The following is a 23,328-nucleotide window of genomic DNA, read 5'->3' as shown; positions in this document are numbered from 1 at the left end:
ATAAGGACTTATATCAACATTATATCTTGCCTCCCTGCGACAGACCTGTGAATCATTTATATTTGTGACTTTCACTTCCCAGTGTTCCGGCCTAAGAACTGGTAGATGGTGGAGCTCTGTCAGCTTCCATAATGTCCCCGCGTGTACCCTCGCTGCTCATGGCTGTGACCTCACACACTCCCTCAACGTGTCCCCGCACCTTCCTCCACTGTGTGCGACTGAATGCATGCTTCAGTGATCCAAATGATGAATATAAAACGTGTCCATATTTGACTGTTGTGTATAACTGGATTGACAAAATGTTCAGTGTTGAAATGAAGATTTAGTTCAACTAATGAAATGCTTTTTCCTGCGGCTCGCGCTCATTTAATTGATACGTTTTAAAACTTCACTTAAATATAAATCAAAATTTGGATACGAAATGTTCGAACTTAAAAGAAACAAGAACCCACTTTTAAGATAGGTGAGGAGTGTTATTAACTCTCCTCTCTGTGTATATAAAGTGTAATATTATTATGCACATATTTGAAAACATATATACTCCTAACATATTATTAATTTTTTCTTTTGAATTCAGAAATTATATAAAATTAAAATAAAATATGTAAATTTAATTTTATCTGTAAAGTTGCTTTAATTGAAGTCTTGGTTTACTTGTGACTATAAAAAGTGGTTTGAAAACTGTGTTGCAGCTGACCTGACACGTATCCTTATAGAGGGTGAGAGTACAGAGCACCTGGGCGGGGTTCGGAGGGAGGGAGGCGAGTCCGGAGCACACGCCGCTGGTGATAACGTCTAGCTGTACCTCCTGCAGGGTGGTGGGCAACGTCGCTTGTCCTGTGTAAAGGCAGTGATGGTGTCAGCCTTACGCTCCAGCTCTTGGGTCATTACAATCATACAACATGTGTCGGGACCCATCATTGGTGGAAGGCCACTCTCTCACCATCGTTGGTATCAACTTATGGAGGAAATATACAGGTAAAAGCTATAAGAATAAAGGGTTAATGAATGGACGGGTGGCTGAAGTTGTGTGTGTATTAGAGCCTTCAGTATTATACTCTCCTTACAGTCACTTTCCCCACTGTTCATGTATCATATGCTGGTACTTCTCTTTAAATAAAATTATTATAATTATTATTATTATAATTATTATTATTACTACTTGTATTATTATTATTGAGAAAATCTACCAGGACTAAGGTGGGCACGAACCTATGGCCCCGGCATTACGAGTCCCGTACACTACCACTAGACCACCTTTAACTTGATATGTCATAAAATCGGTTTTCTACTGAAATCAAAGGAAGTCTGGAGGCTCATACTGAAGCCAGTCCAAGTTTAAGGTATGACCCTCAAGTACTCGGGTGGAAGGGCAGTGTGGTCCTACACCTCACCTCCCAACTTCAGAAACACACACAGATCACATTAACATGAGATATGTATCAATAAGAAACTCCACTGGGACTCTGACTGGTCCGCTGGCCACTAGAGGGAGCGGACGCGTTAATTGTTGGGCCTTCAGTTGGTGTACAAGCCGAGGTGGTGGAGGGTGTGTGGCTGGGTCGGGCCTGGGTTGATGGCCTGTGCTGAGTGACAGTCTTCTAGCATCGTATCTACCTTGTCTCCCCTTGAAGAGGGCACACAAGGTAGAAAGAAAGATTGAAAGATTTACAAAGCTTAAATTTCCTTCACTGGAAAGGCGAAGAGTTAGGGGTAACGTGATAGAGGTTAACAAGTGGATAAATGGACATAAAAAAGAGGATATTAATTGGGTATTAAAAGTATCAATACAAGACAGAACACAAACCAATGGGTATTAATTGGATAAGTTTAGATTTAGGGAAGACCTGGGTAAATACTGGTTTGGTAACAGGGTTGTTGATTTGTGGAACCAATTACCACGTAACGTGGTGGAGGGGGGTCCCTCGATTGTTCTAAACGTGGGTTAGACATGTATATGAGTGGGATTGGGTGGTGATAAATACAAGCTGCCTCGTATGGGCTTATAAGCCCTATATAGTTACCTTTATTCTTATGTTCTTCTTATGGGGGATTGACTTCTTCATTCTACACTGGATGCGTTCAAGTTAATTTATATCCATTCTATAGTACGGCGACCAAAACTGAACTGCATAATCTAAATGGGGCCTAACCAGAGCAAGATATAGTTGAAGAACCACACCAGGTGTCTTGTTACTAACACTTCGATTAATAAATCCCAGTGTCCTATTTGCCTTATTACGAACATTTATGCACTGATCATTTTGTTTTAAATTCTTACTAATCATAACTCCCAGATCCCTTTCACAATCTCATCACCATCTAGCTCGTATCTTGTAACTCTATCATCATTACCTAACCTCAGAACTTTACATTTCTCAGCATTAAACTGCATCTACCAATCTTTTGACCATTTCAAAACCCTATTTAGATCGTCTTGAAGAAATGGCGAGTTTTTCCTGGTGCCTGAAGCACCAGGCACCACACCAGTCTGGGAGCACCAGGCACAACACCAGTCTGGGAGCACCAGGCACCACACCAGCCTGGGAGCACCAGGCACCACACCAGCCCGGGAGCACCAGGCACAACACCAGTCCGGGAGCACCAGGCACAACACCAGTCTGGGAGCACCAGGCACAACACCAGTCTGGGAGCACCAGGCACCACACCAGCCTGGGAGCACCAGGCACCACACCAGTCTGGGAGCACCAGGCACAACACCAGTCCGGGAGCACCAGGCACAACACCAGCCCGGGAGCACCAGGCACAACACCAGCCCGGGAGCACCAGGCACAACACCAGCCTGGGAGCACCAGGCACAACACCAGCCTGGGAGCACCAGGCACAACACCAGTCTGGGAGCACCAGGCACCACACCAGTCTGGGAGCACCAGGCACCACACCAGCCTGGGAGCACCAGGCACCACACCAGTCTGGGAGCACCAGGCACAACACCAGTCCGGGAGCACCAGGCACAACACCAGCCCGGGAGCACCAGGCACAACACCAGCCTGGGAGCACCAGGCACAACACCAGCCTGGGAGCACCAGGCACAACACCAGCCCAGGAGCACCAGGCACAACACCAGTCCGGGAGCACCAGGCACAACACCAGCCCGGGAGCACCAGGCACAACACCAGCCCGGGAGCACCAGGCACAACACCAGCCTGGGAGCACCAGGCACAACACCAGCCTGGGAGCACCAGGCACAACACCAGCCTGGGAGCACCAGGCACAACACCAGCCTGGGAGCACCAGGCACAACACCAGCCCGGGAGCACCAGGCACAACACCAGCCTGGGAGCACCAGGCACAACACCAGCCCGGGAGCACCAGGCACAACACCAGCCTGGGAGCACCAGGCACAACACCAGCCTGGGAGCACCAGGCACAACACCAGCCCAGGAGCACCAGGCACAACACCAGTCCGGGAGCACCAGGCACCACACCAGTCTGGGAGCACCAGGCACGACACCAGCCCGGGAGCACCAGGCACCACACCAGTCTGGGAGCACCAGGCACCACACCAGCCCGGAAACACCAGGCACCACACCAGCCCGGGAGCACCAGGCACAACACCAGCCTGGGAGCACCAGGCACCACACCAGCCCGGGAGCACCAGGCACCACACCAGCCCGGGAGCACCAGGCACAACACCAGCCCGGGAGCACCAGGCACCACACCAGCCTGGGAGCACCAGGCACAACTCCAGCCCGGGAGCACCAGGCACAACACCAGCCCGGGAGCACCAGGCACTACACCAGCCCGGGAGCACCAGGCACTACACCAGACTGGGAGCACCAGGCACCACACCAGCCCGGGAGCACCAGGCACAACACCAGCCCGGGAGCACCAGGCACAACACCAGCCTGGGAGCACCAGGCACAACACCAGCCCGGGAGCACCAAGCACTACACCAGTCTGGGAGCACCAGGCACCACACCAGCCTGGGAGCACCAGGCACCACACCAGCCCGGGAGCACCAGGCACCACACTAGCCCGGGAGCACCAGGCACAACACCAGCCTGTGAGCACCAGGCACAACACCAGCCTGGGAGCACCAGGCAACACACTAGCCCGGGAGCACCAGGCACAACACCAGCCTGGGAGCACCAGGCACAACACCAGCCTGGGAGCACCAGGCACAACTCCAGCCCGGGAGCACCAGGCACAACTCCAGCCCGGGAGCACCAGGCACAACACCAGCCCGGGAGCACCAGGCACAACTCCAGCCCGGGAGCACCAGGCACAACTCCAGCCCGGGAGCACCAGGCACAACACCAGCCCGGGAGCACCAGGCACTACACCAGCCCGGGAGCACCAGGCACTACACCAGTCTGGGAGCACCAGGCACCACACCAGCCCGGGAGCACCAGGCACAACACCAGCCCGGGAGCACCAGGCAATACACCAGCCTGGGAGCACCAGGCACAACACCAGCCCTGGAGCACCAGGCACAACACCAGCCCGGGAGCACCAGGCACCACACCAGCCCGGGAGCACCAGGCACAACACCAGCCTGGGAGCACCAGGCACTACACCAGCCTGGGAGCACCAGGCACCACACCAGCCCGGGAGCACCAGGCAACACACTAGCCCGGGAGCACCAGGCACAACACCAGCCTGGGAGCACCAGGCACCACACCAGTCTGGGAGCACCAGGCACCACACCAGCCTGGGAGCACCAGGCACGACACCAGTCTGGGAGCACCAGGCACCACACCAGCCTGGGAGCACCAGGCACCACACCAATCTGGGAGCACCAGGCACCACACCAGTCTTGAGCACCAGGCACAACACCAGCCTGGGAGCACCAGGCACCACACTAATCTGGGAGCACCAGGCACCACACCAGTCTGGGAGCACCAGGCACAACACCAGCCCGGGAGCACCAGGCACAACACCAGCCCGGGAGCACCAGACACAACACCAGCCCGGGAGCACCAGGCACCACACCAGCCTGGGAGCACCAGACACAACACCAGCCCGGGAGCACCAGGCACTACACCAGCCTGGGAGCACCAGGCACTACACCAGCCTGGGAGCACCAGGCACCACACCAGCCCGGAAACACCAGGCACCACACCAGCCCGGGAGCACCAGGCACAACACCAGCCTGGGAGCACCAGGCACCACACCAGCCCGGGAGCACCAGGCACCACACCAGCCCGGGAGCACCAGGCACAACACCAGCCCGGGAGCACCAGGCACCACACCAGCCTGGGAGCACCAGGCACAACTCCAGCCCGGGAGCACCAGGCACAACACCAGCCCGGGAGCACCAGGCACTACACCAGCCCGGGAGCACCAGGCACTACACCAGACTGGGAGCACCAGGCACCACACCAGCCCGGGAGCACCAGGCACAACACCAGCCCGGGAGCACCAGGCACAACACCAGCCTGGGAGCACCAGGCACAACACCAGCCCGGGAGCACCAAGCACTACACCAGTCTGGGAGCACCAGGCACCACACCAGCCTGGGAGCACCAGGCACCACACCAGCCCGGGAGCACCAGGCACCACACTAGCCCGGGAGCACCAGGCACAACACCAGCCTGGGAGCACCAGGCACAACACCAGCCTGGGAGCACCAGGCAACACACTAGCCCGGGAGCACCAGGCACAACACCAGCCTGGGAGCACCAGGCACAACACCAGCCTGGGAGCACCAGGCACAACTCCAGCCCGGGAGCACCAGGCACAACTCCAGCCCGGGAGCTCCAGGCACAACACCAGCCCGGGAGCACCAGGCACAACTCCAGCCCGGGAGCACCAGGCACAACTCCAGCCCGGGAGCACCAGGCACAACACCAGCCCGGGAGCACCAGGCACTACACCAGCCCGGGAGCACCAGGCACTACACCAGTCTGGGAGCACCAGGCACCACACCAGCCCGGGAGCACCAGACACAACACCAGCCCGGGAGCACCAGGCAATACACCAGCCTGGGAGCACCAGGCACAACACCAGCCCTGGAGCACCAGGCACAACACCAGCCCGGGAGCACCAGGCACCACACCAGCCCGGGAGCACCAGGCACAACACCAGCCTGGGAGCACCAGGCACTACACCAGCCTGGGAGCACCAGGCACCACACCAGCCCGGGAGCACCAGGCAACACACTAGCCCGGGAGCACCAGGCACAACACCAGCCTGGGAGCACCAGGCACCACACCAGTCTGGGAGCACCAGGCACCACACCAGCCTGGGAGCACCAGGCACGACACCAGTCTGGGAGCACCAGGCACCACACCAGCCTGGGAGCACCAGGCACCACACCAATCTGGGAGCACCAGGCACCACACCAGTCTTGAGCACCAGGCACAACACCAGCCTGGGAGCACCAGGCACCACACTAATCTGGGAGCACCAGGCACCACACCAGTCTGGGAGCACCAGGCACAACACCAGCCCGGGAGCACCAGGCACAACACCAGCCCGGGAGCACCAGACACAACACCAGCCCGGGAGCACCAGGCACCACACCAGCCTGGGAGCACCAGACACAACACCAGCCCGGGAGCACCAGGCACTACACCAGCCTGGGAGCACCAGGCACTACACCAGCCTGGGAGCACCAGGCACCACACCAGCCCGGGAGCACCAGGCAACACACTAGCCCGGGAGCACCAGGCACAACACCAGCCTGGGAGCACCAGGCACAACACCAGCCCGGGAGCACCAAGCACTACACCAGTCTGGGAGCACCAGGCACCAAACCAGCCTGGGAGCACCAGGCACCACACCAGCCCGGGAGCACCAGGCACCACACTAGCCCGGGAGCACCAGGCACAACACCAGCCTGGGAGCACCAGGCACAACACCAGCCCGGGAGCACCAAGCACTACACCAGTCTGGGAGCACCAGGCACCACACCAGCCTGGGAGCACCAGGCACCACACCAGTCTGGGAGCACCAGGCACGACACCAGCCCGGGAGCACCAGGCACCACACCAGTCTGGGAGCACCAGGCACCACACCAGCCCGGAAACACCAGGCACCACACCAGCCCGGGAGCACCAGGCACAACACCAGCCTGGGAGCACCAGGCACCACACCAGCCCGGGAGCACCAGGCACCACACCAGCCCGGGAGCACCAGGCACAACACCAGCCCGGGAGCAACAGGCACCACACCAGCCTGGGAGCACCAGGCACAACTCCAGCCCGGGAGCACCAGGCACAACACCAGCCCGGGAGCACCAGGCACTACACCAGCCCGGGAGCACCAGGCACTACACCAGACTGGGAGCACCAGGCACCACACCAGCCCGGGAGCACCAGGCACAACACCAGCCCGGGAGCACCAGGCACAACACCAGCCTGGGAGCACCAGGCACAACACCAGCCCGGGAGCACCAAGCACTACACCAGTCTGGGAGCACCAGGCACCACACCAGCCTGGGAGCACCAGGCACCACACCAGCCCGGGAGCACCAGGCACCACACTAGCCCGGGAGCACCAGGCACAACACCAGCCTGGGAGCACCAGGCACAACACCAGCCTGGGAGCACCAGGCAACACACTAGCCCGGGAGCACCAGGCACAACACCAGCCTGGGAGCACCAGGCACAACACCAGCCTGGGAGCACCAGGCACAACTCCAGCCCGGGAGCACCAGGCACAACTCCAGCCCGGGAGCACCAGGCACAACACCAGCCCGGGAGCACCAGGCACAACTCCAGCCCGGGAGCACCAGGCACAACTCCAGCCCGGGAGCACCAGGCACAACACCAGCCCGGGAGCACCAGGCACTACACCAGCCCGGGAGCACCAGGCACTACACCAGCCTGGGAGCACCAGGCACCACACCAGCCCGGGAGCACCAGGCACAACACCAGCCCGGGAGCACCAGGCAATACACCAGCCTGGGAGCACCAGGCACAACACCAGCCCTGGAGCACCAGGCACAACACCAGCCCGGGAGCACCAGGCACCACACCAGCCCGGGAGCACCAGGCACAACACCAGCCTGGGAGCACCAGGCACTACACCAGCCTGGGAGCACCAGGCACCACACCAGCCCGGGAGCACTAGGCAACACACTAGCCCGGGAGCACCAGGCACAACACCAGCCTGGGAGCACCAGGCACCACACCAGTCTGGGAGCACCAGGCACCACACCAGCCTGGGAGCACCAGGCACGACACCAGTCTGGGAGCACCAGGCACCACACCAGCCTGGGAGCACCAGGCACCACACCAATCTGGGAGCACCAGGCACCACACCAGTCTTGAGCACCAGGCACAACACCAGCCTGGGAGCACCAGGCACCACACTAATCTGGGAGCACCAGGCACCACACCAGTCTGGGAGCACCAGGCACAACACCAGCCCGGGAGCACCAGGCACAACACCAGCCCGGGAGCACCAGACACAACACCAGCCCGGGAGCACCAGGCACCACACCAGCCTGGGAGCACCAGACACAACACCAGCCCGGGAGCACCAGGCACTACACCAGCCTGGGAGCACCAGGCACTACACCAGCCTGGGAGCACCAGGCACCACACCAGCCCGGGAGCACCAGGCAACACACTAGCCCGGGAGCACCAGGCACAACACCAGCCTGGGAGCACCAGGCACTACACCAGCCTGGGAGCACCAGGCACAACACCAGTCTGGGAGCACCAGGCACTACACCAGCCTGGGAGCACCAGGCACAACACCAGTCCGGGAGCACCAGGCACCACACCAGTCTGGGAGCACCAGGCACCACACCAGCCTGGGAGCACCAGGCACAACACCAGCCTGGGAGCACCAGGCACGACACCAGTCTGGGAGCACCAGGCACCACACCAGCCTGGGAGCACCAGGCACCACACCAGCCTGGGAACACCAGGCACCACACCAATCTGGGAGCACCAGGCACCACACCAGTCTGGGAGCACCAGGCACCACACCAATCTGGGAGCACCAGGCACCACACCAATCTGGGAGCACCAGGCACCACACCAATCTGGGAGCACCAGGCACCACACCAGTCTGGGAGCACCAGGCACCACACCAATCTGGGAGCACCAGGCACCACACCAATCTGGGAGCACCAGGCACGACACCAGTCTGGGAGCACCAGGCACCACACCAGCCTGGGAGCACCAGGCACCACACCAATCTGGGAGCACCAGGCACCACACCAGTCTGGGAGCACCAGGCACAACACCAGCCTGGGAGCACCAGGCACCACACCAATCTGGGAGCACCAGGCACCACACCAGTCTGGGAGCACCAGGCACCACACCAGCCTGGGAGCACCAGGCACGACACCAGCCCGGGAGCACCAGGCACCACACTAGCCCGGGAGCACCAGGCACAACACCAGCCTGGGAGCACCAGGCACAACACCAGCCCGGGAGCACCAGGCACAACACCAGCCTGGGAGCACCAGGCACAACACCAGTCTGGGAGCACCAGGCACCACACCAGCCCGGGAGCACCAGGCACCACACCAGCCCGGGAGCACCAGGCACCACACCAGCCTGGGAGCACCAGGCACCACACTAGCCCGGGAGCACCAGGCACAACACCAGCCTGGGAGCACCAGGCACAACACCAGCCTGGGAGCACCAGGCACAACACCAGCCTGGGAGCACCAGGCACAACACCAGCCTGGGAGCACCAGGCACAACACCAGCCTGGGAGCACCAGGCACAACACCAGCCTGGGAGCACCAGGCACAACACCAGCCCGGGAGCACCAGGCACAACACCAGCCTGGGAGCACCAGGCACAACACCAGCCCGGGAGCACCAGGCACAACACCAGCCTGGGAGCACCAGGCACAACACCAGCCTGGGAGCACCAGGCACAACACCAGCCCGGGAGCACCAGGCACCACACCAGTCTGGAAGCACCAGGCACGACACCAGCCTGGGAGCACCAGGCACCACACCAGCCCGGGAGCACCAGGCACCACACCAGCCCGGGAGCACCAGGCACAACACCAGCCCGGGAGCACCAGGCACCACACCAGCCTGGGAGCACCAGGCACAACTCCAGCCCGGGAGCACCAGGCACAACACCAGCCCGGGAGCACCAGGCACTACACCAGCCCGGGAGCACCAGGCACTACACCAGACTGGGAGCACCAGGCACCACACCAGCCCGGGAGCACCAGGCACAACACCAGCCCGGGAGCACCAGGCACAACACCAGCCCGGGAGCACCAGGCACAACACCAGCCCGGGAGCACCAAGCACTACACCAGTCTGGGAGCACCAGGCACCACACCAGCCTGGGAGCACCAGGCACCACACCAGCCCGGGAGCACCAGGCAACACACTAGCCCGGGAGCACCAGGCACAACTCCAGCCTGGGAGCACCAGGCACAACACCAGCCCGGGAGCACCAGGCACTACACCAGCCCGGGAGCACCAGGCACTACACCAGTCTGGGAGCACCAGGCACCACACCAGCCCGGGAGCACCAGGCACAACACCAGCCCGGGAGCACCAGGCACTACACCAGCCTGGGAGCACCAGGCACAACACCAGCCCTGGAGCACCAGGCACAACACCAGCCCGGGAGCACCAGGCACCACACCAGCCCGGGAGCACCAGGCACAACACCAGCCTGGGAGCACCAGGCACTACACCAGCCTGGGAGCACCTGGCACCACACCAGCCCGGGAGCACCAGGCAACACACTAGCCCGGGAGCACCAGGCACAACACAAGCCTGGGAGCACCAGGCACTACACCAGCCTGGGAGCACCAGGCACAACACCAGTCTGGGAGCACCAGGCACTACACCAGCCTGGGAGCACCAGGCACAACACCAGTCCGGGAGCACCAGGCACAACACCAGCCTGGGAGCACCAGGCACTACACCAGCCTGGGAGCACCAGGCACCACACCAGTCTGGGAGCACCAGGCACCACACCAGCCTGGGAGCACCAGGCACGACACCAGTCTGGGAGCACCAGGCACCACACCAGCCTGGGAGCACCAGGCACCACACCAATCTGGGAGCACCAGGCACCACACCAGTCTTGAGCACCAGGCACAACACCAGCCCGGGAGCACCAGGCACCACACCAGCCCGGGAGCACCAGGCACCACACCAGCCTGGGAGCACCAGACACAACACCAGCCCGGGAGCACCAGGCACTACACCAGCCTGGGAGCACCAGGCACTACACCAGCCTGGGAGCACCAGGCACCACACCAGCCCGGGAGCACCAGGCAACACACTAGCCCGGGAGCACCAGGCACAACACCAGCCTGGGAGCACCAGGCACTACACCAGCCTGGGAGCACCAGGCACAACACCAGTCTGGGAGCACCAGGCACTACACCAGCCTGGGAGCACCAGGCACAACACCAGTCCGGGAGCACCAGGCACCACACCAGTCTGGGAGCACCAGGCACCACACCAGCCTGGGAGCACCAGGCACAACACCAGCCTGGGAGCACCAGGCACGACACCAGTCTGGGAGCACCAGGCACCACACCAGCCTGGGAGCACCAGGCACCACACCAGCCTGGGAGCACCAGGCACCACACCAATCTGGGAGCACCAGGCACCACACCAGTCTGGGAGCACCAGGCACCACACCAATCTGGGAGCACCAGGCACCACACCAATCTGGGAGCACCAGGCACCACACCAATCTGGGAGCACCAGGCACCACACCAGTCTGGGAGCACCAGGCACCACACCAATCTGGGAGCACCAGGCACCACACCAATCTGGGAGCACCAGGCACGACACCAGTCTGGGAGCACCAGGCACCACACCAGCCTGGGAGCACCAGGCACCACACCAATCTGGGAGCACCAGGCACCACACCAGTCTGGGAGCACCAGGCACAACACCAGCCTGGGAGCACCAGGCACCACACCAATCTGGGAGCACCAGGCACCACACCAGTCTGGGAGCACCAGGCACCACACCAGCCTGGGAGCACCAGGCACGACACCAGCCCGGGAGCACCAGGCACCACACTAGCCCGGGAGCACCAGGCACAACACCAGCCTGGGAGCACCAGGCACAACACCAGTCTGGGAGCACCAGGCACAACACCAGCCTGGGAGCACCAGGCACAACACCAGCCTGGGAGCACCAGGCACAACACCAGCCTGGGAGCACCAGGCACCACACCAGCCCGGGAGCACCAGGCACCACACCAGCCCGGGAGCACCAGGCACCACACCAGCCTGGGAGCAACAGGCACCACACTAGCCCGGGAGCACCAGGCACAACACCAGCCTGGGAGCACCAGGCACAACACCAGCCTGGGAGCACCAGGCACAACACCAGCCCGGGAGCACCAGGCACAACACCAGCCTGGGAGCACCAGGCACAACACCAGCCCGGGAGCACCAGGCACAACACCAGCCCGGGAGCACCAGGCACAACACCAGCCCGGGAGCACCAGGCACAACACCAGCCTGGGAGCACCAGGCACAACACCAGCCCGGGAGCACCAGGCACTACACCAGCCTGGGAGCACCAGGCACAACACCAGCCCGGGAGCACCAGGCACAACACCAGCCTGGGAGCACCAGGCACAACACCAGCCTGGGAGCACCAGGCACAACACCAGCCTGGGAGCACCAGGCACCACACCAGTCTGGGAGCACCAGGCACAACACCAGTCCGGGAGCACCAGGCACCACACCAGCTTTGGATCACCAGGCACCACACCAGCCCGGGAGCACCAGGCACTACACCAGCCTGGGAGCACCAGGTACAACACCAGCCTGGGAGCACCAGGCACAACACCAGCCCGGGAGCACCAGGCACAACACCAGCCTGGGAGCACCAGGCACAACACCAGCCCGGGAGCACCAGGCACAACACCAGCCCGGGAGCACCAGGCACAACACCAGCCCGGGAGCACCAGGCACAACACCAGCCTGGGAGCACCAGGCACTACACCAGCCTGGGAGCACCAGGCACTACACCAGCCTGGGAGCACCAGGCACAACACCAGCCTGGGAGCACCAGGCACTACACCAGCCTGGGAGCACCAGGCACTACACCAGCCTGGGAGCACCAGGCACTACACCAGCCTGGGAGCTCCAGGCACAACACCAGCCTGGGAGCACCAGGCACAACACCAGCCCGGGAGCACCAGGCACTACACCAGCCTGGGAGCACCAGGCACAACACCAGCCCGGGAGCACCAGGCACTACACCAGTCTGGGAGCACCAGGCACAACACCAGTCTGGGAGCACCAGGCACAACACCAGCCCGGGAGTACCAGGCACAACACCAGTCCGGGAGCACCAGGCACCACACCAGTCTGGGAGCACCAGGCACAACACCAGTCTGGGAGCACCAGGCACAACACCAGCCTGGGAGCACCAGGCACAACACCAGCCCGGGAGCACCAGGCACCACACCAGCCCGGGAGCACCAGGCACCACACCAGCCCGGGAGCACCAGGCACTACACCAGCCTGGGAGCACCAGGCACCACACCAGCCTGGGAGCACCAGGCACAACACCAGCCCGGGAGCACCAGGCACCACACCAGCCCGGGAGCACCAGGCACCACACCAGCCTGGGAGCACCAGGCACCACACTAGCCCGGGAGCACCAGGCACAACACCAGCCTGGGAGCACCAGGCACAACACCAGCCTGGGAGCACCAGGCACAACACCAGCCCGGGAGCACCAGGCACAACACCAGCCTGGGAGCACCAGGCACAACACCAGCCCGGGAGCACCAGGCACAACACCAGCCCGGGAGCACCAGGCACAACACCAGCCCGGGAGCACCAGGCACAACACCAGCCTGGGAGCACCAGGCACAACACCAGCCCGGGAGCACCAGGCACTACACCAGCCTGGGAGCACCAGGCACAACACCAGCCCGGGAGCACCAGGCACAACACCAGCCTGGGAGCACCAGGCACAACACCAGCCTGGGAGCACCAGGCACAACACCAGCCCGGGAGCACCAGGCACAACACCAGCCTGGGAGCACCAGGCACAACACCAGCCCGGGAGCACCAGGCACAACACCAGCCTGGGAGCACCAGGCACAACACCAGCCTGGGAGCACCAGGCACCACACCAGTCTGGGAGCACCAGGCACAACACCAGTCCGGGAGCACCAGGCACCACACCAGCTTTGGAGCACCAGGCACCACACCAGCCCGGGAGCACCAGGCACTACACCAGCCTGGGAGCACCAGGCACAACACCAGCCTGGGAGCACCAGGCACAACACCAGCCCGGGAGCACCAGGCACAACACCAGCCTGGGAGCACCAGGCACAACACCAGCCCGGGAGCACCAGGCACAACACCAGCCCGGGAGCACCAGGCACAACACCAGCCCGGGAGCACCAGGCACAACACCAGCCTGGGAGCACCAGGCACTACACCAGCCTGGGAGCACCAGGCACTACACCAGCCTGGGAGCACCATGCACAACACCAGCCTGGGAGCACCAGGCACTACACCAGCCTGGGAGCACCAGGCACTACACCAGCCTGGGAGCACCAGGCACTACACCAGCCTGGGAGCTCCAGGCACAACACCAGCCTGGGAGCACCAGGCACAACACCAGCCCGGGAGCACCAGGCACTACACCAGCCTGGGAGCACCAGGCACAACACCAGCCCGGGAGCACCAGGCACTACACCAGTCTGGGAGCACCAGGCACAACACCAGTCTGGGAGCACCAGGCACAACACCAGCCCGGGAGTACCAGGCACAACACCAGTCCGGGAGCACCAGGCACCACACCAGTCTGGGAGCACCAGGCACAACACCAGTCTGGGAGCACCAGGCACAACACCAGCCTGGGAGCACCAGGCACAACACCAGCCCGGGAGCACCAGGCACCACACCAGCCCGGGAGCACCAGGCACCACACCAGCCCGGGAGCACCAGGCACTACACCAGCCTGGGAGCACCAGGCACCACACCAGCCTGGGAGCACCAGGCACAACACCAGCCCGGGAGCACCAGGCACCACACCAGCCCGGGAGCACCAGGCACCACACCAGCCTGGGAGCACCAGACACAACACCAGTCTGGGAGCACCAGGCACAACACCAGCCCGGGAGCACCAGGCACAACACCAGCCCGGGAGCACCAGGCACTACACCAGTCTGGGAGCACCAGGCACAACACCAGTCTGGGAGCACCAGGCACAACACCAGCCCGGGAGCACCAGGCACAACACCAGCCTGGGAGCACCAGGCACTACACCAGCCAGGGAGCACCAGGCACCACACCAGCCAGGGAGCACCAGGCACCACACCAGCCAGGGAGCACCAGGCACTACACCAGCCCGGGAGCACCAGGCACAACACTAGCCTGGGAGCACCAGGCACAACACATTATCATTAGAAGCGAACTGTCACAATGTCACCATTCAGAGGTATGCCACCAGACTCGTCCCCCGGAACTGAGAGGTATGAGCTACGAGGAAAGGATAAAGGAGCTAAACCTCACATCCCAAGTGTATAGCTTGATACTTAGTTGTGTGCCTATCTGATTACCTGAGTCAGATACCTGAGTACCTGAGGACCTATACTCAGGTACCTGAGTACCTGAGTACCTATACTCAGATACCTGAGTACCTGAGGACCTATACTCAGGTACCTGAGGACCCATACTCAGGTACCTGAGGACCCATACTCAGGTACCTGAGGACCTGAGGACCTATACTCAGGTACTTAGGTACCTGAGCACCTGAGTACCAATTAGCACGAGGAAAGGCTAAAGGAGCTAAACCTCACGTCCCTGGAAGACAGAAGAGTAAGGGAAGAGATGATAACCACCTACAAAATTCTCTCTGGAATTGACAGGGTGGACAAAAACAAACTCTTTAGCACGGGTGAACACGAAGAAGGGGACACAGGGGCTGGTGGCTGAGTGGACAGCACGCTTTATATGTAGTCATATGGACCAGGGTTCGATTCCCTGGGCCGGCAGAAACAAATGGGCAGTTTCTTTCATCCTGATGCGCCTGTTACCTAGCAGTAAATAGGTATCTGGGAGTTAGACAGCTCTTACGGGCTGCTTCTTGTGGGCGTGTGTGGGTTTGGAAAAAAAATGGTAGTTAGTATCAGTAGATTGATTGACAGTTAAGAGGCGGGCTGAAAGAGCAGACCCCAACCCCCATAAGCACATCTAGGTGAATACAGGTGGAAACTTAGTACCCAGATGAGCCTCAGAGATATTAGAAAGAATTTTGTCAGTGTCAGATTAGTTAACTGATGGAATGCATTAGGCAGTGATGTGGTGGAGGCTGACTCCATACACAGTTTCAAGTGTAGATATGATAGAGCCCAGTTGGCTCAGGAACCTGTACACCAGTTGATTGCCAGCTGATATGCGGGACCAAAGAGCCAAAGCTCAACCCCCGCAAGCACAACTAGGTGAGTACTGAGAATTATCACCATACACGTACCAGAAGCCAGTCTACCCCAGCCTGTAGCGACAACCCTGCCCCCGTAGGGTATGTCACTCTCCTGCCCCAGACAGATGGGCTGCACGTTGGGGTTGGTGTCGAAGGGCAGGTCCGCAGCCAGCTCCACCAGGGCGATGTCGTTTGCCTAAAGGAAAGAGTCTGTATTATATAACTTTAATATAGTAGTTGTCATCCTGTAGTTTCGGGAGACTATGGAGTTGGGCTCTGGTTGTCGAGGCTGGAGTGGCCTCTCCAGGGTGCAAAGCCTGGGAAGGTCGATATGGAGAAGAAGCTGTTACCCTTAATGGGGCCTCGTAGCTTGGTGGATAGCGCGCAGGACTCGTAATTCTGTGCCGCGGGTTCGATTCCCGCACGAGGCAGAAACAAATGGGCAAAGTTTTTTTCACCCTGAATGCCCCTGTTACCTAGCAGTAAAATAGGTACCTGGGTGTTAGTCAGCTGTCACGGGCTGCTTCCTGGGGGTGGAGGCCTGGTCGAGGACCGGGCCGCGGGGACACTAAAGCCCCGAAATCATCTCAAGATAACCCATGCAGCAGGTTATCGTTACTTACACCGAGAAATCTTACTAACGTGATATATAGCAATCAGAAGATCAGCTGGATCTCTGAGGGGGACTCGAACCCGCGACCAACATTGCAGTGGCAAAAGCAAATACCAACAGTAGCAGATGTTGTGGCTGGCAGCCCCTTGGTCACGGGTTCGAGTCCCCAGCAGAGCTCAGGCTGATTTTCTCATTATCCTGACTAATAATATTGTTTTCGTTACTTGGATGTTCATTACCAGTGATAATGTGGTTCCTGTTCCACGAAGATTGTTCCCAGGCAGTATACTCGCACTCAACCTGTTCCACGAGGATTGTTCCCAGGCAGTATACTCGCACTCAACCTGTTCCACGAGGATTGTTCCCAGGCAGTATACTCGCACTCAACCTGTTCCACGAGGATTGTTCCCAGGCAGTATACTCGCACTCAACCTGTTCCACGAGGATTGTTCCCAGGCAGTATACTCGCACTCAACCTGTTCCTCGAGGATTGTTCCCAGGCAGTATACTCGCACTCAACCTGTTCCACGAGGATTGTTCCCAGGCAGTATACTCGCACTCAACCTGTTCCACGAGGATTGTTCCCAGGCAATATACTCGCACTCAACCTGTTCCACGAGGATTGTTCCCAGGCAGTATACTCACACTCAACCTGTTCCACGAGGATTGTTCCCAGGCAGTATACTCACACTCAACCTGTTCCACGAGGATTGTTCCCAGGCAATATACTCACACTCAACCTGTTCCACGAGGATTGTTCCCAGGCAGTATACTCGCACTCAACCTGTTCCACGAGGATTGTTCCCAGGCAGTATACTCACACTCAACCTGTTCCACGAGGATTGTTCCCAGGCAATATACTCACACTCAACCTGTTCCACGAGGATTGTTCCCAGGCAGTATACTCGCACTCAACCTGTTCCACGAGGATCGTGGAACAGGATGATGGTTATGATCGTGCAGTTCAGCGCCTTAAGGATAATTATGCTACCAGAGCATAATTAGAGTAGAGCTGTCTCACTTTTAGTTACAAAATTGTTGGACTTACCGTCAACTAGTGAAACCAGTGACTCACTGCAAGCCTTCAGATTGGAGCTTGAGTCATTACTTAAAGCACTCAGCCTTAAGGGTGATTATAATAGTGCTGATTGGTTAACTAACGTTATCATACAATGCAAATCACCCATTGAAACTCTGGATAAGTTTTGTTCCCTGTATAACAAATCTTCCCTGACAGTTCAGGAGATTGCAGAAGGTTTACTCTCTGTTGTAAAATGACAGTGAGCAAATACAGATGGTAAACCAACAACCAAACCTTCGTTAACCACCCATAACAAGCAATCAAAGAGTACTTCAAGTACTGAACAATCTACCTCCTCTCCAAAGTGGAAATATGTCAGTGTGGGCACATATGCAGTGGGTCCCTCAAACCCTACAGTTACTGTGTCACCAAAGGCAGTGACTCCCAGAGGTGCCGGAGGCTGGATGACGTGTTTGTTCTGTAATGAAGAACATTCCATATACCACTGCACTAATTACCCTGATCGTACTACACGTGTACATCGACTCGATGAGTTGCATAAATGCACCAGGTGCCTCAGGTCACATAACACCAATACCTGTACAGCCCAACTGTACACCTGCAACAGGTGCAATAATGGGCAGCACCACTCAGTACTGTGTGGGGGACATAAAATGAAAGTCCCCGCATGACAAGGTAGAAGAAGAGACTTCTACCACTGTCCAGTACTGCAAAGTACGACAGGATACAAGTATCCTATTGACAAAGTCTAAGGATAATGCGACTTTGCCAAGTGCCCAACTTACCATAACAAACAGAAGGGCCAAGAACAACCACCACGAGTTATTTGACCAAGGCTCCCAAAAAACATTTGTCACCCAAGAAGTGCCAGATAACTTAAAATTAAAACCTGTTGCACAGGTAAAACTAAATATAACAGGGTTCCTGACCAACACAGTTCCTAAGTTTACAAAGTGGTCCAACCATTAATAAGTTTAGGCGGTTATGCCAGACTTGTACAGGCCATTTTAGTAGACAAAATACTATCTGTCCTATATGTTCATGGTCTTGGACAACAGCCAAATTCCTACCACCTCTCAATCATTGGATTCCTTGTAGGTGCAGATTATTACCATAAATTCATCACTGGACAAATTAAAAGGCAGAGAATGAACCTGTTATTGTCTGCAGGAGGCAATTTTCTCACTGGCCCAGTATTGAGTCTGAAGCAACCCACACCAGTAGACAACCAACATGTCATCCCAGTGATGGTTGCTTGACTGGGCGGAGAACAGTCACCACTTAAGTTCAGAGACATGTATGAAAATGAGTTTGATCCCCCTGAACATAAATTATGGGATATAGCCACCAAGAAACATCGTCCCTGAATAACCTAGTCCAGATGATGACTGGAAATACAAATAATAACTGGACTCAGTTGTCCACAGGGACAGTCAATACTGGGTAAGGTTACCATGGAAGCTGAATCATTCTCAACTGCTAGTATATCATTTTATAGTACAAAACCAATTAAAGTCTCAGGTGTTGCACTTAAGTAGACAAACTGAGATTCTAAAATTGTACCATGACATAATACAACAAATACTCGATAACAAATTCATCAAAATTGTAACCAATGATGACCCTAAGGAAGGACACTATTTGCCGCACCATGCAGTAATGAAAAAATCAGCCACTACCCCACTGAGGATAGTATTTAACTGCAGTGACAAGACCAAACAGAATAGAGTCTCCTTGAATGACGTCCTTCAAACTGGCCCTAGCCTGACACAAAGGGCGTATCTTCTTGAGGTTATCTTGAGATGATTTTGGGGCTTTTTAGTGTCCCCGCGGCCCGGTCCTCAACCAGGCCTCCACCCCCCAGGAAGCAGCACGTGACAGCTGACTAACACCCAGGTACTTATTTTACTGCTAGGTAACAGGGGCATAGGGTGAAAGAAACTCTGCCCATTGTTTCACGCCGGCGCCTGGGATCGAACCCAGGACCACAGGATCACAAGTCCAGTGTGCGGTCCGCTCGGCCAACCGGCTCCCTTTACAAAGTTAGAAATGGAAGAAGAATCAACAGAGGGTTCGAACTGGTGACTGCGAACCAGTGTCGACGATCCCCACCACCTGGCCACAGCTCTTCCTTAACATTATATTATATATAATTGCACTGTTAAAGTTCCACGTAGGGACTTATGCATACACAGCCGATATAAGTAAGGCATTCCTTAGGGTAATCCTCTAAGAAGAGGACCGAAATTACACTAAGTTCTTATGGATAAAGGATCCTAGGGATAGATAATAGAAGTAGGATAACTTTACTGTTTCAAGTGTAGGCTAGAGATTGGATGGACATAAAAAAGAACTGCCTCAAATGGGCCAATAGGCCTTCTGCAGTTACCTTGATTCTTATGTTCATTTCCCGTAACATTATGTTTGGGAGAAATTTTTGTTTGTGGATAAAGGTGTCCAGGTTCTGCATTATCACAAGGCTGTCATTTATATAAATAAAAATGTATATGTTCGTTTGTTCAAAATCGCTAATTTCCAAAAACTCTTCACCGATTGCTTTGAAATTTTGACACAACGTATCATTCGGATTTGAGTGGATTTTTATATACATATTATATAGATGTTATTCCTGTGATGGGAAAAACCTGCTATTTTGAAAAACTGTGTTTTTCATGTGTTTTTTTACGTGAAGGTAATCTTCGAAACCTCTTTACCTGTTGCTTGGAAATTTTGACACAAAATTGCATTTGAATAGGCATGTGTTTTTATATATCTACTATATACATGCCTCATCTGTGACAGGAAAAAACATGTTTTTTATTTTAAACAGCACCATCTGTTGGACTTAAGAGAAACACATGCTGTAATCTCCAAAAGTTCTTCACCAATTGATTTGAAATTTTGACACAACGTTCCATTCAAATACACGCATGTTTTTATATATCTATTATATAGATACCACACCTGTGACCGGTAAAAACCTGTTTATTTTTTTAAACAGCGCCATCTGTTGCACGTAATAGCAACACACGCTATACTAAATATGTTACAATTCAAATTTCAATGTTTCCAATTGCATTGATAAATTTAATTTTTATTGATTTCGATTTATTTTCATTTTGATTTACATATTTTGTGTGACATTGCACTGGAATTGAGCTTTGTTGTTTACCATACTGTTCATTTTCTGAGTATAGTTTATTTTTTATTTTTTTATTTATTTTAACTGTTCTACTTATTTTTCAGTGATGAGAAAATCAGATCATTTGGGAACACATTGGACGAGGGAGTCGGAAATGGCGGGAAGGACGAGGGGAGTGGGAGTGGAGAATGGTGGGGAAGTCAAGGGAACAGGGATGTGGGGGAATGGGGGAGGACGAGAGGACGGGAAAGGTAGGGGGGTAATGGTAGAGAGGACGAGGGGACGGGGAGTGTGGCATGGTGAGGAGAACGAAGGGACGGGAGACTGGAAAATGTGTGGAGGACAAGGGGACAGTGGAGTGGGGGATGGTGGGGAGGACGAGGGGGCAGGGAAGTGGGGGATGGTGGGGAGGACGAGGGGAGCGGAGACGGGTTGCTGAGCCACAGCAACGGCCCGGTACAGCTAGTAACAAATAAAAATAAACAATTCATACATTAGTTGTGCTGTTGTAGTTCTGGTGGGTTATGAAGCGTGAAGTGGAGACCTGGGTGATGTTGTTGGAGGAAATAGACCCGACACCCACACTAACGCCTGAAGCTTTGACACTGCAGGAAGACAGAACATCACAGTCAGTCGAGTACAGTGACAAATATTGTGATAATTGTGCAAGACACCTCAAAACATTAGGGTTGGGATCAATTTGATAGCTGATAAGTGATACTGTAGTGAGAATATCCAAGGGAATACTCGCTATGAACCTGTATTAAATTTAAAATATATCACTATTAAGTGCATCACTTCCTGCGGTTTGAAGGTGTATCACCAGGTAATACCTGGTGAGGCGCAAGCAAATGTTCAGAGCACAATAAAGTGATGACCATCTCACCCGTTCTTGTCAAAGAAGCAGTGAGCAGCAGTTAGAATCCACCTTTTCTTTATGATAGACCCGCCACACGTATAATCTAGTCCAGCAATGGTGGGAGTCAGGTACACCTGGTATGGAAACTCCCCGGGCGAGGCGTCCGACCCGTTCACGATCCTGGAGGTCGGGACCACGATGTTGTTCTGACCACAGCCCGCTGGCAAACATAAGAACATCAGAATCAAGGAAACTACAGAACATTTTTGGCCCCTACGAGGCAGCTTCTATTTATATCCACCCGAACTCATTCATATGAGTCTCATTCACTTGAGTCTCCGTGGTGTAGTGGTAAGACACTCGCCTGGCGTTCCGCGAGCGCTATGTCATGGGTTCGTATCCTGGCCGGGGAGGATTTACTGGGCGCAATTCCTTAACTGTAGCCTCTGTTTAACGCAACAGTAAAATGTGTACTTGGATGAAAAAACGATTCTTCGCGGCAGGGGATCGTATTCCAGGGACCATAGGATTAAGGACTTGCCCGAAACGCTACGCGTACTAGTGGCTGTACAAGAATGTAACAACTCTTGTATATATCTCAAAAAAAAAAAAAAAAAAAAAATATATATATATGTCTAACCTACGCTTGAAACAGTCAAGGGATCCTAAGTCTATTATGTTACATAGTAATTGATTCCACAAATTGACATCCCTGTTACCAAACCAGTATTTACCCAGGTCTTTCCTAAATCTAAACTTATCCAATTTAAATCCATTGTTTCGTGTTCTATTATGCATTGATATACTTAATAACGAATTATTATTCCCTTTGCTATGCCCATTCATCCACTTGTATACCTCTATTATGTCATCCCTAATTCTTCGCCTTTCTAGGAAAAGGCATTTAAGCTTTGTCAATCTTTCTTCATATGACAGGTTTCTAATTAACGGGATTAATTTTATCATCCTACGCTGGATGCGTTCTAATAAATGTATATCCATTCGACATTCGACAGTACGGCGACCAAAACTGAACTGCATAATCTAAATGGGGCCTAACCAGAGCAAGATATATCTGAAGAACAACACCAGGAGTCTTGTTACTAATGCTTCAATTAATAAATCCCAGTGTCGTATTTGCCTTATTACGAACTTTTATGCATTGATATTTTGGTTTTAAATTCTTACTAATCATAGCTCCCAGATCCCTTTTGCAATCTAAACACCATCTAGCTCGTATGAATTAATTCTGTCATCATTACCTAGTTTCAAAACCTTACATTTGATAGCATTAAACTGCATATGCCAATCTTTTGACCATTTCAAAACCCTATTTAGATCGTCT

General features: G+C 56.2%; 1 protein-coding gene across 1 annotated transcript in view; it reads right to left on the bottom strand.

The window, feature by feature from the left end:
- The window catches only part of LOC123774201 (trypsin-1-like), a 49,935-nt gene that overhangs the window by 24,741 nt on the left and 1,866 nt on the right, over positions 1-23,328 (bottom strand). Inside the window, exons 2-6 of the mRNA XM_069312751.1 lie at positions 22,011-22,203; positions 21,618-21,729; positions 18,314-18,439; positions 16,379-16,523; positions 698-837 (exon numbers count right to left, since the gene is read on the bottom strand). Of these exons, the coding sequence (XP_069168852.1) occupies positions 698-837; positions 16,379-16,523; positions 18,314-18,439; positions 21,618-21,729; positions 22,011-22,203 (716 nt within the window). The remainder of the gene's footprint in view (positions 1-697; positions 838-16,378; positions 16,524-18,313; positions 18,440-21,617; positions 21,730-22,010; positions 22,204-23,328) is intronic.

The sequence above is a fragment of the Procambarus clarkii genome, chromosome 73 (assembly GCF_040958095.1).
Source record: "Procambarus clarkii isolate CNS0578487 chromosome 73, FALCON_Pclarkii_2.0, whole genome shotgun sequence".
NCBI classification, from domain to species: domain Eukaryota; kingdom Metazoa; phylum Arthropoda; class Malacostraca; order Decapoda; family Cambaridae; genus Procambarus; species Procambarus clarkii.
This window is presented reverse-complemented; position numbering and strand designations above follow the sequence as displayed.